This window comes from Orbicella faveolata, unplaced genomic scaffold, assembly GCF_042242905.1.
Source record: "Orbicella faveolata isolate gen_17 unplaced genomic scaffold, um_ofav_v1 contig_14, whole genome shotgun sequence".
NCBI classification, from domain to species: domain Eukaryota; kingdom Metazoa; phylum Cnidaria; class Anthozoa; order Scleractinia; family Merulinidae; genus Orbicella; species Orbicella faveolata.
Window position 1 is genome coordinate 22,887,746 of NW_028301541.1, and position 14,438 is coordinate 22,902,183.

The 14,438-nt window shown below is 40.1% G+C and overlaps 3 protein-coding genes across 3 annotated transcripts; 2 read left to right on the top strand and 1 right to left on the bottom strand.

Annotated features, from left to right (window-relative positions):
* Positions 1-3,196: 3,196 nt before the first annotated feature.
* Positions 3,197-5,023, top strand: LOC110053681 (dynein light chain Tctex-type 5-B-like). Its single transcript, XM_020759940.2, has one exon. The coding sequence runs from the start codon at positions 3,385-3,387 to the stop codon at positions 4,030-4,032; it is 648 nt and encodes a 215-aa protein (XP_020615599.1). The 5' UTR covers positions 3,197-3,384; the 3' UTR covers positions 4,033-5,023.
* Positions 5,024-7,270: 2,247 nt separating this feature from the next.
* Positions 7,271-8,818, bottom strand: LOC110053677 (uncharacterized). Its single transcript, XM_020759937.2, has one exon. It carries the CDS (start codon positions 8,608-8,610, stop codon positions 7,741-7,743), a length of 870 nt encoding a protein of 289 aa, XP_020615596.2. The 5' UTR covers positions 8,611-8,818; the 3' UTR covers positions 7,271-7,740.
* A 2,726-nt stretch (positions 8,819-11,544) lies between these two features.
* Positions 11,545-13,234, top strand: LOC110053673 (uncharacterized). Its single transcript, XM_020759933.2, has one exon. It carries the CDS (start codon positions 11,627-11,629, stop codon positions 12,860-12,862), a length of 1,236 nt encoding a protein of 411 aa, XP_020615592.2. The 5' UTR covers positions 11,545-11,626; the 3' UTR covers positions 12,863-13,234.
* Positions 13,235-14,438: the final 1,204 nt, after the last annotated feature.

Consider the following 14,438-nt stretch of genomic DNA (forward strand, 5'->3'; position numbering starts at 1 on the left):
GATTGACTCCCTTAAAAATAAATCCTTGAAAAATACAAGAAGAAGAAGGAGAAGGAGAACGAGGATGAGGAGGAGGAGAAGAAAAACAGTAATAGCTAAAGGTCATGGTAATTGTGACGGTAACGGCAACAATTAAACATCCATACATCCTTCACTATCTTGTGGTCAGGTAAGGTGCGTCTAAAATGGAGACTGTTTCTTGTTTTTTTGTTTCTAAAAATACCTTGATAAACACAAAGTTGACTATATAAAAGGGTCAAAGCTCTTCTCTCTTTCGACAATACCTCATTTGCCTTTTGTTTGCACGAGGAACGGAGTTCGAACTGACGCGCAGAGCGTTGCACTTCTTCATAAGTTAAGCTTGTGTGAACAAACAGTGCTACAATTGCAAAACAATTTAATTTGTGAATTAAAATGAAAGTTTGTTTGGAAACTTTGAGTTTTCATTTCACGGGTTTGTCTGGGTCAGCGCCAACAGGTACTGCATACTAAATGCACATCTTAGTTGTGTGTTCTAATTTCTTCTTGTTTTCCATCTTTTTTGTCGCAAACGTAAATAATCTTGAAACTTGTTGCATTCATTTTAACCTACTCGTGGCTTAGACAATCACGAAAGAAAAAAAATCTACAATTTAACCACCATTAATTTTATGCTTTTCTCTTCGTCACTGTTAATTAGCAACTGAGACCATTTCAACTCGGAAAATTGGCAAATTGCGAATTTCAGAGCTGTAGGAGTGAGGCTGATTTAACTTTTTCCATCCTTCGCCCCTTCGATTCCTGTCAACCATTTTGTACATCCGCTGATCAGTGCATAACGCTTGGTATATACAGCTGTTTCGAGAAAGGTTGTCGGAAAATAGCACAAAAGTGCACGCGACAGTCATGTAAGGTATTATGGGTAGTTTTAAGTTCCCAGTTTCTTGACTTCGGCATTTTAGAGAAATCTGTGCGGACGAGGCATCGTGGATTTGATGTATTCACATATCTATTTATTTATTTGACTTATTAATATTTATTGATCACCCGATACCCAGATTACCTTTCTGGATTGTCGCATGCACTTTTGTGCTTTTTTCGACAACCTTTTTCGAAACAGCTATATATCGCTCATGTAATAGACTAGAATTCCACCCATCAAACGCGTATACTTTACAACCAAACTTAACGGCCAAATGAAAAAGCAAATTTCATCAAGATACTACAAAAAACTAAGAAAAGATATACAGAACAGGAGGAAGTTGCATAGGGTCATAATAATGACGGGAGAGTAAAACGCGCCAATTTGAAAGGATTCTTGCAACTGTCCCACTGTCTTCCATTGTAGCTTTCCCTGACCATGACAAGTTCGTTTCCCCCTCCCTTTACCCTGGCCGCTGGAAACCCAGAGAAAACCTCTCAGGCAAGGCTCTAGGGTCCCTCAGGGCTTCTTGAAGTTTTACAAAAATGCAAGACAAACAACGCTTATTAATATAATCTACATTATTTTAATGGCCGTATACCACATTTTGAACGAATTAAAACTGACAATGCTAATGTAATATAAATATGACCAAATATGGATTTGTAATATTTCAAACCCTTCCCCCGTTCGTTTGCTAGTCTTATGCTATTGTACAGAATACATCTGTTAACCCCATCGACGAACCAGTACAATAGGAGAATACAGTCGCAAATATCTAAGCTAATTTATTAAGCGTTTTCCCACTTATTTCTCAGCTGGCTTGGTTTTCTTTGCTCTTTTCGGGGGAATATATTGCCTACCCCTGGCAATTATGAAACGACTGAAGATTCGGTGTGGCTTTAATTTACCTGCCTATTAAGGGCGTGTTCATATGAGAGGACGTGCTGGCCGGTTACCGAGATCTCGGTGACCGGGATGAAAATTTTCCCATATGAACACTACAGCCTGGGTGACCGAGACGAAACTTTTTTGACAAAATAGCTTAGCTTTCACAACATAGCGGCCAAAATGGCATAATGTTTGCCGTGTATGTATTTCCACTCCAGAAGCATGCGAATTAACCTTATTAGTAAAGCTACAAGAGTCCACAAAGCTACGACAGTCGCGAAAGATACAAATTTGTGTTTCACAATTTTGGCTTTGTTTCTCGAATTTCATCTCGGCCGACCGGGCCGAAATTTCCCATATGAACAGACCAAAAAATTCGTCCCGGTAACCGAGCCAGCCCGGTTACCTGGCTCACATGAAGAGGCCCTTAGAAATTAACAGTTTCACTCAGACTGTTAATAGACCTCTTGACAATCTTCACATAAAAAAAATTGCAAAAGTGATGATAAACTTCAGTTAAAGCCAACTTAGCTTGTCATTCTCGACTCTCTCGGTGAGAGTTTTCGAAGCATTTTCATCGAGGTCAATAAAAACAAAGGGGAAAGTTGAGAGAATTTCGAACGTAAGATTAAAACAAGACTAAGCAATAGCTGTTATTACATTTATCAACGGTTTGATATACAAACAAGGCGAAAGGGTCAATTTTGCTTTGTATCGACCCGTTCGCCTCGTTTGTATGCGGTTTTAAACAGGGCTCAACTGTAATAACAGCTCTTAAAAATTTGGGAATTGTAGTTCCGCGGGACAGGGTGCGGGATTGGGGACGAGTCATATATTGAAATTTCATAAGCCAATGATCAAGCCCTATTAAGACGAATTACCAGAGACTCTCTTAGGAGCGGATCATATAGTTCTCGGATAGCGATTTAACTATTAATAGAAAATGATTTTGAGGGTCAACTTAAGCGATTACACTGTGTAACTTGAAGATGACTCAAGGCAACTCAGTTGTCTTAGCTGCAACTCATAGCCGGACTACATGTATTAATCGATATTAAGGTATAAATTCGGTTTCTGTTCGGCAAATCCTCTTTGCTTTTGAAAGTTGTTTTCTGGTGAAAGTAACCAAATTTATGAGAAGACTGACAGGACCTGACAGTATCATATGAAAATGTAAAACGATTTTTATATAAATTCTCGCTGCTGCAAAGAATATTCTAGGCGGACAGCGCGTCCACTCGCATTATAAGGTCAAAAGAGGGCAACACATGTTCCCATAATCTGGAAGATTTGGGCCAATCAATGTGATATGCTTTATTTAGGGTTCCAATCTCCGAATGTTACGAAACACAGGTCATAAATTTATAAATAGCGTGACTTATTCAATAGAGCGTAAATAAAAAGTCGTGACTTCCGCCATCCATGCGACATGAGAACAATAGTTACAGGATTATCATTGCGAAGTAATTGCTTCGTTAAGCGTTAACAGTTTGCGAGTGGACCAATTTAAATAAGGTAATCGTTCCGTGTCAAACAGAGAAACAGTTAAGGTTCGCTGATTAGCATTGACAGACCACGCAAAGCTTGTTAAAATGAACGAAAGCAGTCCTCAGGTAAGGCGACAAAGTCAGGCACGCCGCTACAGCCGAACTCTGTCGGATGAAAGCGGACAAGGAAGAAACGAAAATCTGCGTCGAGTGTCAGTGGACAGTTCCCAAAGCAGACAACGTCGTCTTTCGGTGGAGAGTGTGAAGAGCGAGCGCAAATACTCCCAAGACGGTGCCTCACGAAACATTTCTGTCCCTGGCGCAAGACGAATTTCAGGCGCGTCGTATTTCAGCAGTTGGAAGAAGCCGGCAGAAACAACCGTGAAAGATGACAAAAAACGATGCTTCGAGAATACATACCGTATGGAGCCAAAAATTCGTTTTCCTGAAGGAAAGGTCCGAGCAGTGATCAAAGAGGCTTTGGAGACGTTAGCTTCACACACGTATAGCGCTAATCACTCTCCGTTTGTTGCCAAATTGCTGAGCGCTCGCGTGTTGGAAAACGTTAAACAGCTAAATATTGAGCGATACAAAGTGGTTTGCCTGGTTACTATAGGATCCAAGGAGAGGCAAGGACTGAGGATAGCGAGTCGCTGTTTGTGGAATGATCAGTTTGATACGTATGTTACCGCTTGCTTTGAAGAAGAACACTTCTTTGCTGTAGGAACTGTATATGGCGTTTATTACGAGTAACAAAAGAGCCATGTTTTGGAGATAAACACCCAGGAAAAACACCCGGTGTTTTGCAATCGGTGCTGTACTATCTGTTATCAGGAAATTCAACACTGTTATCTGATGAGTTGTTTTGAGAATTCGTCTTCTTTCACTACAACGATTGACCTCAAACACAAACATCGATCTATTGTAAACTTCTCATTGCACTTTCATCCACTTTTTCCCACAAATGAATCATACGGAGTCGGGAGAATCTACCGTTCCATCCGTCACCTTGGGAACCAGCAAAACAGTTCAAAGTGAAGTAACTCGATCTTGGTAAGAAGATTGTGAAATTCAACCTTAACCTGACATTTTTTTAAAATGCTTTTATTATTCGCTTGCTTATGGTTTTTATATTGCTAGCCATGTGTTATTAAAGCGAGAATAAACATCTTTAGCTTGTATAGTTACAGGAAGATAATTGTTCGACAATGGCCGCTCACAGCAGGGCGAAGTCTGTGATAATTACTGTATAATCACTGTGCGGGCATTCAAAAGAATTATTAAACAAGGTTACGGGTTTTATCCACGTCGGCAACTTAACACCTTTGTCGATACGTTGTTATTGATCACGAACGTATTAAAAGACAACATTATTTCTAATCTGTAAACAAACATGTGTTAAGCCTGGCGTTGTCAAGGTCAGTTCATTTCGATGAGTTGAACAATTACATCGAAGTTTGATAATATTAGCGTGAGAGAAATACTCAGAAATATTTTTTTTCGTAGTCTAAGTTATTTGTTAACGATTGCTTGTTAGCCTTGGCTCTCTTTTTGGGAGTGTTAGTGTGCAATAAAAAACAAAAAACAAAAACAAAAAACTGGCACAGTGGACAAGGGAATCATCAAAATGTTTCAATTCAATTTAAGCCAAAAGCCTAAAGGCTAACCGGTCGTGTGAATAATGTATGGATGGGCGTAATCCCAAAATAAATATTTCACAAGAAATGAATATGTCAGGCAATAACCATTGTTTATTATATGGCTGATGTTTGTAGCTGATATAGCGCGCGCTCTGATTGGCTACTGGAAAGGCGGGATTTTGCCGTAGTTGCTCACGGGCATCTCGAGTTATTGTTTATGGCCCTACTAAAAAAGGACCAAAAGATAACTGGAAAATGTTACGGTTTTAACGAAAGTGCACCAGCTGAAAAAAAAAATGAGTGGCAACAAACGCTCTGAGAGTGAATTATTATATTCCACGTTAAAACGAAGTTTAATTTGTAACATGCGACTTCGACCGATTTGTGGCCCTTAGATTCCACTAGGATAATATTTCATTCTCTCAAAATCAAATCGCAAAATTTCGGTTTTGACTTCCATTTTCAAAATGAACGAATTTTTTGACGGAATATGAAAATCATCTGGTTAAATAATGTTGAGCGCTTGGGACAAAAAAGATGGAACAGATATCCATTGAAAGCTATTGAAGCGGGAAGAATTTTAAAATTGTGAACCGAACCCGGACGTTTAACCATTCCCGCCTGAATCATCTTTAAGGAAACAATTGCCATTCGATAAACTACTTATTAACCTCGAACGTTCAGTCTTTACGGTATTGACCGAACGATGGCGAGGTCACCACAGCAAGACCGTGGACTACTCTCGGGTAATAGGTCCTTATTATCATTATAAATGATATTTAGAACCCCTGGAGCATTTTGCATAAGCTTTTACGATATTGATCGAGACTATGCGCCAGTTAGCAAGTTTAACAAGAAGTAGCTAATAGGAAATTGACCATTAATCATCGAAACTGAAATCCTGCTGGCAGCGTGTTAGTTAAAGGCCGAGCCATGCGGACTGTACAATTCAACTTAGCATATTACAACATTCTTGCGCATTGTTGCATGCCCCACTACGTTATGCCACCCTGATTACCGTAAACTACCTCTAAACCCCTCTCTCCCCGGCTTAAAAATCTCCCCGGTTAAAGGTTAACCTTCCCGTAAACCTAAAAATACATCCAATTATAAGCCTTCCCGGTTATGAACCTTTCCTTGTTCCTTGTTTTGAATTCGTTTTATTATGATGTTACAACCTATTTCGCTCAACATATGCAGCTATAGTTCGTTTCGAAACGGTTCTTTTACTCCGGTTATAAGCCCCTTCGTCAGTATAAGACTTATAAGCCCATCCAAAACCCCTTACGAAGTTGTATAAGCCCAGGGCGTCAGTTTATGGTATTGCATTAAAAACTGGATAGCACTGCGCAAGATCTGGTGCAATAATGTTAACCTCTTAAAACTGTTGCACGACAAAATGATCCAGCAACATCTGACGTACTGCAACTGAGAGTGATCAAACGCATGCAACATGTTGTGCGAATTACAATGTTCCATGAGTTTAAATATAAGTATTTCTTTCTCTTCGGTTTAACTGGCATGCCTGAGAACTAGCTAGGTGTAGCAAAGCGCATTGTCCACTCTAAGCAACAACATTTGAACATTTGAACATTTTTAAGCCGGATCTTAAACCTTTGGATTAGTAGTAAACGCCAACATTATCGTTTAGTTCTATCAAAGAGTCATGCCTCCCATGTCTTTTTTATTGTCAGCAACAACATGCGTTCGCTCATCGATGGAATGCGTCATCAATCATGACTACGTTAAGGGTTTTTTATTATTTTGAGATTACTGCGTCGCTTTTCTGCTGGTCAGTAAAGGACGAACCGTATAAAATTGAAAAACTCAAGAATTTCCAATATAACACATTTGCCAGGAGAACTATATGTTTAACTCAAATTTTTTCCACTCAGTTGATTTTGCAAGTTTCAATTTATGCAATCCTTAAAAGATTACTGACTAACTGAATCAATCCTCTTGGCTGAAGCACTACAAATTATCAGTTTTCCTGGTTAGATATAACAGCCTGATGCATTTGGGTTCCCTTGTGGACAAAAAAAATTGTCAACTGACAAGCTGAGAAAGGGACGAGAAGGCATGCTAATAGTTTATACATCTTTAGTCTGGTGTGTCGTCACAATAAACGACGTCATATTAGTTCCCATAAGGCGCCTAAGAGAGTAATTGTGAGGCAAGGGGTTAAACTTTTCAAACTCCAGAGATCATTGAATCAAACTTACCGAGCCGTGTTAATCTATTCAAAGTCACTCTGTCAACAACATTAATAAAATTATTCTGCTCAGATTATGTTCTGCAAAACGAGACAGGATTACAGTGTACTGTTGACAACAAAACAAAAGACTTCATCCTTTAATGTAATAAGGTGCTGAACTGGTTTTAATCAAAATGGTGCTAATGTGTTTTACAAATTAATCCTTTATAACAACGTGACAACTTAGCCGTCTTTTATCTTTGAAATAATTGTATATATCTTCTCCTTACTATCAAATGAAAAAGTTCACTTGATTTTCCTAGCTAAAAGTCATTAACTTATGTTTGTCCTAAAAGGTATTTGAGTCAGATGAGGCAAAAAACTTACGTTCTAAAAGATACAATTGATTTTACTATGATACTAAGAGCTAATATCATAATGTTTTAGGCGACAATACTGTGTTTATCTGACTAGCCGTTAATTATCTCTAACGTCCATGACATGGTATCAGCTGAATACCTTAGTAGCAACAAGGTCACAGTAATTTAGAACATCAAAGTTTAGGCGAGGTCTTAAGCAAAGGTCTATAGCTAAGTGCATGTACCTGATCACCCATTTCAAATTCAGTTACTCGAAGTATACACCATATACGATACCAATAGCAAATATATCTTCTCTCTCAAAGGAATACTGAGCATATGTATCAAACCTTGGATCCCAAACAGAACGGCTCGCCATCGTAACACTCTGACCTCGCCTCTGGCCAATGGAAACAACACTGATTATTTTATACCTGGAAAATTGCAGAGATTTAACCTGTTCCTTAATCAAGTCTGCCAGGATTTTACTCATGTGATGGCAAACATCTTGATCGTAGTTTTCCCCCATCAAGTGCTCCTCGAAGGTTTTTTTAATGATCTCTGTAACTTTCCAATGCTCAAATTTCTTGACTGGCTCTAGGCGGTAGGTATTATATAACCCTGGTTCTGGGGGACGTTCGTATCCGACGGCAATAGTTGTAGGAGGCCGCGCTACTGTCGTATGCCGTCTTCTTCGATGTCTGGGGCTTTCATCTCCTTTTCTAGACACTTGAGACGCGTTTTCCAACTCTGAATCTACGAGGGGATCACTAAACCCGCTGGAGAAAGTCGCAACTGATCGTCTTCTTCGATTTACTTCCCCCGGCTCTGAACGGTTGCTGTTATGCGACTCTGATTTCTGAACGGACTGTTCAACAGAACCGCGCGAAAACGTTGGGGTTACTGCTACAGATCGCCGTATTCCATGTTGTTCTTCTTGTCTGGGTGGTTTCATCGTTTCCAGTGGGTTTGTTGGATCGTCGAAGAACGTTACAGCAAAATCTCCTTTGTCTTGTCTTTTTCTTCGCTCCGTAAAAAGAGTCGACGAGAGTTGCTTAATCTTCAGAGCCGCGCTTCGCGCTGCTACCACAGAGTAAATTCTTGGAGGCCCCATATCCGTTATTGTATGAAAAGACATTCTGAAAAAAAACCGTATTGCACGAGCTCCCAGTCAACTGTTAGTTTCAATTTCTGGTATTCTGTAAATCACTCTCAAACGACCCTTAACACTCACTGGAAAACTTTCTGATGGAATTTTGTTTTTTTGACGGTTTGTTGAGCGTTAATAGACCGTTGTCAACTCGCTCTGTAAGCTGCTTAATTTTCTTGTTTAATTTATTATTTTGGTCAAGACGACGCATTAACGAGATTTGCGTTTGTTTGTGGATCAACTCCAGGGTCAAACTTAGGAACCCCAGCAGTTCCTTTGATTGGGCCTATAAAGACAGTACTTCAAGCCGAGGTAAATACACTGGATTACTAAGCGAGAGCTTCCTTTTGTCTTTCTAAAAAAAGTGTTGAGGTTGTCAAGTACACGACAACAGGCACTGAATGATGGCTGTACAGGACTACACCTCTAATTAAAACAATCATGTTTCGTCTCTACAGTCGAACCTATCCACAACGGTCACCTTGTGAACAGAAGAAAGTGGCCGTTGTGGGTAGGGGTGTAACATGACACCTGTTTTCTTTCAGGGGTTCAACTAGCCTACGTAGCAAGCGTTTCCGTGGGGGTTGGAAGCAAAGAAAGACGGGGGAACGGGATTTTCGGTGTTTTGTCTCCGCGGAAAATGGTCGCTCCATTTTTCGCGCTGTAATTCTTTGCTCCCGAACCCCACAGAAACGCTTGCTACGCTGGCTAGGGTGCAACATATCTTTTCTCAAAAAAAAAAACTCTTATTTTACCAATTAAATACGTCACTCCTGCGTCACACAGACAAACTATATCCATAAAACAGATATAGAGACCAACGACGCGTGCTGGGGATCAAGATTGGTAACCTTTTACGATAAAAAAATGGGGTTTTGGTATGCACTCAGAGTAAACACTATTCGTCAGTCATTGATTAACATGTGGCCGTTGTCCAGAGGTTATTTTAACAGTCGGGACGCGTTTTAGTGGCCGTTCCCGTTGTGGAGAGGTGGCCGTTATAGAGAGGTTACAAAAAGAGTGAATGTATTGACTGTCTTCCGGGACCAAAAAAAGTGGCCAGGTTGTAGAGAGGTGGCTGTTCTTGGAGGTTCGACTGTATTAACAGAATTTCATTTTATTTCAGTTTAGTTTTTTTTCAAGCTCTTATTCCTTCATTTAAAAGGTTATTTGCAATTTCTTGGCCTGACTAGATGTTCGCATTAAAAAACCCCTTTGTTAGTGAAATACATTTGATAATAAATCCTCTAAATCGGAAAAAGAGATGCCTTACAACAGTTTTGTTTCCATACCTCTCGCCCGCGGCCCCAACCAGGCCGTTGGGAATCTGGGGAGACGACAGTCATGATGTCATTGGATTAGCACATTTACGGAAAGACTGGTCTCTTGAGAAGATGGTAATTGTTGTATTACAGCCGTTTTAATTCGTTCATTTATGACCTTATTTTTCCTTAAAATTGGCTATCCAATACATACACTCGGCGCGCGGAATAGAGATAATGACTTGTAACTATTGAGTTTTTCCAATCTTGTTTTACCTGTTAGATGCTAGTGTCTGTGCTTAGCAACGACGAGTGAAGATCTGTGAAAATGAAATTGGATTATAGTTGGGCAATGAAGAAAAAAAGATCTGCAGATATAGCCTCCATGAAAACTAAGGAATACAATATTTAGGTGTTCTCATGAGAAAATGTCCCCTCATGAATTTTCTCTTGGTGGTCTTTATTCTTAGATTTTAGAATTCCAGAGTACATCCTTTAAAACCCGTCTAGTCTGTACACGAGCCAAGTGCCCCATTAGGCTGGAGCTTATCCCAGTTTCTGCAGCATGCACAAGCGACTAGAAGTACTTCTACTCGCCCCTGGATGGGATGCTAGTCCATGGCAGGGTCACCCCCCAGCATTAAATTCGCCGGTACTCATTTATACACCAGGGTGGAAAGAGGCACTGTGAGAGTAAAGTATCTTGCCCATGAACAGAACACAATGCCAGCCAGCCAGCTCGAGTCCGGACCGCTCGATCCGGAAGTGAGCACCCTTACCAGGAGGCCACCGCAACTCCGTAAAACCCGACTAATCCCATACCAAATGCTCGCTTCTACAAAGTCCAAGTACTGACAATGTATTCATACCACACACATATGCAAAACACTTTTCATAATATTAACCGTAGCGTGACGCATGAACTCGACGCAAACAGAGCCTAACAAAGTCAACAGTGTTTATTAAAATCTCTGCTAATAATGCGCTTCGCGGATAGGATAAAAACAGATTAATTAAAGCATGCACACGATAGTAGATCTTTTAACCCTTTTAGTAGTTTCGGTGTTATTTTATTGCCAGCTGGGAATTAATAAAGACCACAGAAGTTATACTAATCATATTTCAACACAGTAAATCTAAGAACGTTTTAAGGATCTTTATGACAGTAAGAGCACTTGTGTGTTTATAACTATGACAGGTCTATTTTCGCGAAAAACACGGTCGTCAAGGACTTTTTAAATTATAATATTTGTTCCATAAACGAAAACTTCTTGAAAGCACTTAGTTGCTCATGCCAGCAAATGTAACTTGCTTCTGCTATTATATAATGAGAAGTCCTTGAAAACTAAATTTCGTGTTTGTTACTAAACACTTTCGTGACTCCAGATTTAAATTAAAGTGCATGAGAAGTTGGCTTTGTAATCATCTGAGACGATTCAAATATTAATCTAAATATTGGGTTTTGTGAGAAACTCCTAGGTTTTCATTGTGCCGAACAGTACAAAACTAATCTTTTCACAACATGTATAATTTTAACGTTTGTGTTTTTCTTGTTAAGTATTGAAAACTGTGTGAACCAAGTTGTTGATCAAATTGGAGGTTCTCTTTAATGGGACCTGTGTTATAGTTACGAAAGAAGTTAGGATTTACTGAGAGCCGTCGATCAAAGGTTCTTGTGTTCTTGTTTTTAGATGTCTTGAAATAAGGCTGTAAAACTTTAACTAAGTGGAAAGCAAAGCACTATGAGTAGAGATCACAGGAAGATTTCAAGGTCCTTCGAAGAACGTAATATCCTCGCTTCCACATCGCGAGTCTCGCAAATATCCCAGGTTGACAATGAACTAAAGCAGAAGTTACAAGCTATTAACACTTCGCACAAGTTGTCAAACAAACGAATCAAGAATGAAACTCGCGAGCTTAAGGAAATTTTACACGGTTTGCAAAGGGAGTTAAAAGTATCGAAAGGAAACTACGGTCAATATGTTCCATCTTTGATCGAGCAGCCTCAAAGGAACCCCCGGAGAACAACAGTGAGTTCTGTTCCATCTGAAGACAGGAAAGAAGTCGGTTTAGAGCGAGATTTACATGCACGCGGCGGAGAAAGAAATTCAGGTGAAGATGCTATTCCAAGGAGACGAAGTGGAAGTTATCCGCCATCTTTTCACCTGCATGATGCAAAAAAACCCAAAGACGTTTTAGATGACGAGCCCGCAGGCAAAGAGCTTGAAAAAGCAGGAGGCAAAGTTAAAGATGTTGCCGAGCAAACAAAGAGTTCACAACAGATTGGTGATTGGCAAAGTGAGCTTAACGCGCGCACACAAAACAGAACGGAGTTTCCTGAGATTGAACAAGATAAATATCCTCACAGGCGCATTACGCGAGCTGAAAATGAACAAAAACGTTTTGAGGAACGTTTTGCTAAAGAACCTCGGGATCAAGGCGAAAGAAAAAGGTCGACGAGTGATGCATTTCGTGGTAGATTTGTAATAAACTCTGACAGCTGTTACACTGATGCGAGCACAACGCGTAGAACTTCTAAAACTCAACAGAAAGGTGATAGTGGTAGAGGACGGCTAAGGACGAGCGTTGCCGAGGAGTTTTCGTTGGTTCCGAGCCCGAACGAACCGCGGAAGACGAGTCTTAGTACACCTCAGTATTCGTGGCAGAGGAAAGGCAGCATTGGAGATCGGAGAGGCAGCCCGATGGCTGGTTCACCCGGCCGGTACGATCTGCACGATGCTGAAGTGGTCTTCGATGCTCTGCCGGATTACCTCGGGGGTCGAAGATTAAGTGTTGCCCATGGCAGGACTCGGAGAATCTCCCGGGGCACCGGCCTTCCACCCTTGAGGGAGGGAGAAGTCACTCAGAAGTCGCAACAAGAAAAGTCTGGAGAAAATTGGAGCGATTTGTCCAAATGCAGATACTTAAGAAAGGAGGAGCAGGAAATTAGCATAGATGATATATTTAGCAAGGAATAGAAGAAAAAAAAAAAACGTCAAGCTTAAAGAGCCGCCTTTGGAACGACCTCAAGATACCAGTAATGGGAAGTTTATATTTATCACACAAAAAAACAACAATAACTAATATAACTACAAAAATGCATATTGAAGTTCACAAGAAAATGTGCAAAATAGCATGTATAATAGCGTCGTGTTTGAATAATCTGCCAGATCCTGTCACAAATCAACGTTCGTATCATGCCCTGATGTCAAAATAAACTTGGCGTATTTGAACAATTAACACAAGGACTAGAATATCTTCATACAGGTAATAAAGCTGACAATCAATTGAGTTTACATAGACAGAATAAAGCACTTTATCCAAATGGGTAAAGACAGTAACACTAACAATCTTAAATTGGTTTCTATAGCGACTACATGGCACGTATATGTCTTGTAAATGCTATTTACCTCTTTTCAGAGGCGATTGAAACTGTTTTGACATTCTGTGGGAACACGGAAAGAGTAGGCAAATTTCTGGAAGAATTTTCCTCCTTGAGATTAATTGTACTCCATCCACTAAAACAAATGTTTTTAATTTCGTAGCCCTGTTGATCCTCTATCATTGACAGATGCTCTTAATAGAAAAACTATAAGCATATAGCCTAGTTCTTAGGTCTCAATATTTCGCCGCGGTCAATCGTTTTTGGGTCACGTGGTCCGGGGCGAGAAATTAACCAAAATCAATTGACTTTGAAGGCCTGGGAGGAACGCCGTCCAGGAACAAGGTAAATAAACATATACGAGGCATGTATAGTTACCATCGGCTTGGGTTAGGTAAACAACGAGGAAACGAAAGACATTTTTCTTATTTCAGTTTGCGTTCACTTGTTTCACTGCCAAAAAAAGGAATAAATACCTCCCTTGCCAGGAAAATTACTTACAGGCTTAAAAGACTATTTAGTACATCTGGAGCCACGATAAAAAACGTTAAGTTAGTTAGTGGGTCAATTTCCTTTTTTCAAAACGAATTCATCCACTGCTCCTCTACAACGTTTCTTGCCACGCTCCCAAACTACCAGTATTACCATCTCTCTATTGAAACTATAAAATATTATCCTTTATCGTCTTACAAATCGTTCTGACCAATCACAAAGGACTCAACCAATCCATTTAACCAATGAAAACTCCAAACAAATGAAGCCGACGTCAAGCGCGGTAAAATGTTGGAGCCAATCACGATCGCTTATGGTTTTAGCTGACAAAGTGGCGCGAGTCTTTTAGGAAAACAAATTCGGCACTAAAAGAGAAAACCGCTCTGTCGTGTGATATACTGCAAGTGATACGGGGGTCATTATGACGAAGTAAGTCACCAAACTGTAACCGTTTGGCAGTGTCTTCTTTGTGCGGGCTAGGCGGCTCATCGTTTCAATTCGGTCAACGCGGAAACCAAACCTGCACTTCCGGTTTTCTTTGCCTCGAAGTCCGTTGCGAAAATGCGCAGAACTTGTTGTAAGAAAACACTATGAAAAGCTAAACCCAATGACAAGATTACAAGATTATAACCCTTGCGGATGACACTTGTTAAAATTTCTATCCATATTCGACGCACAAA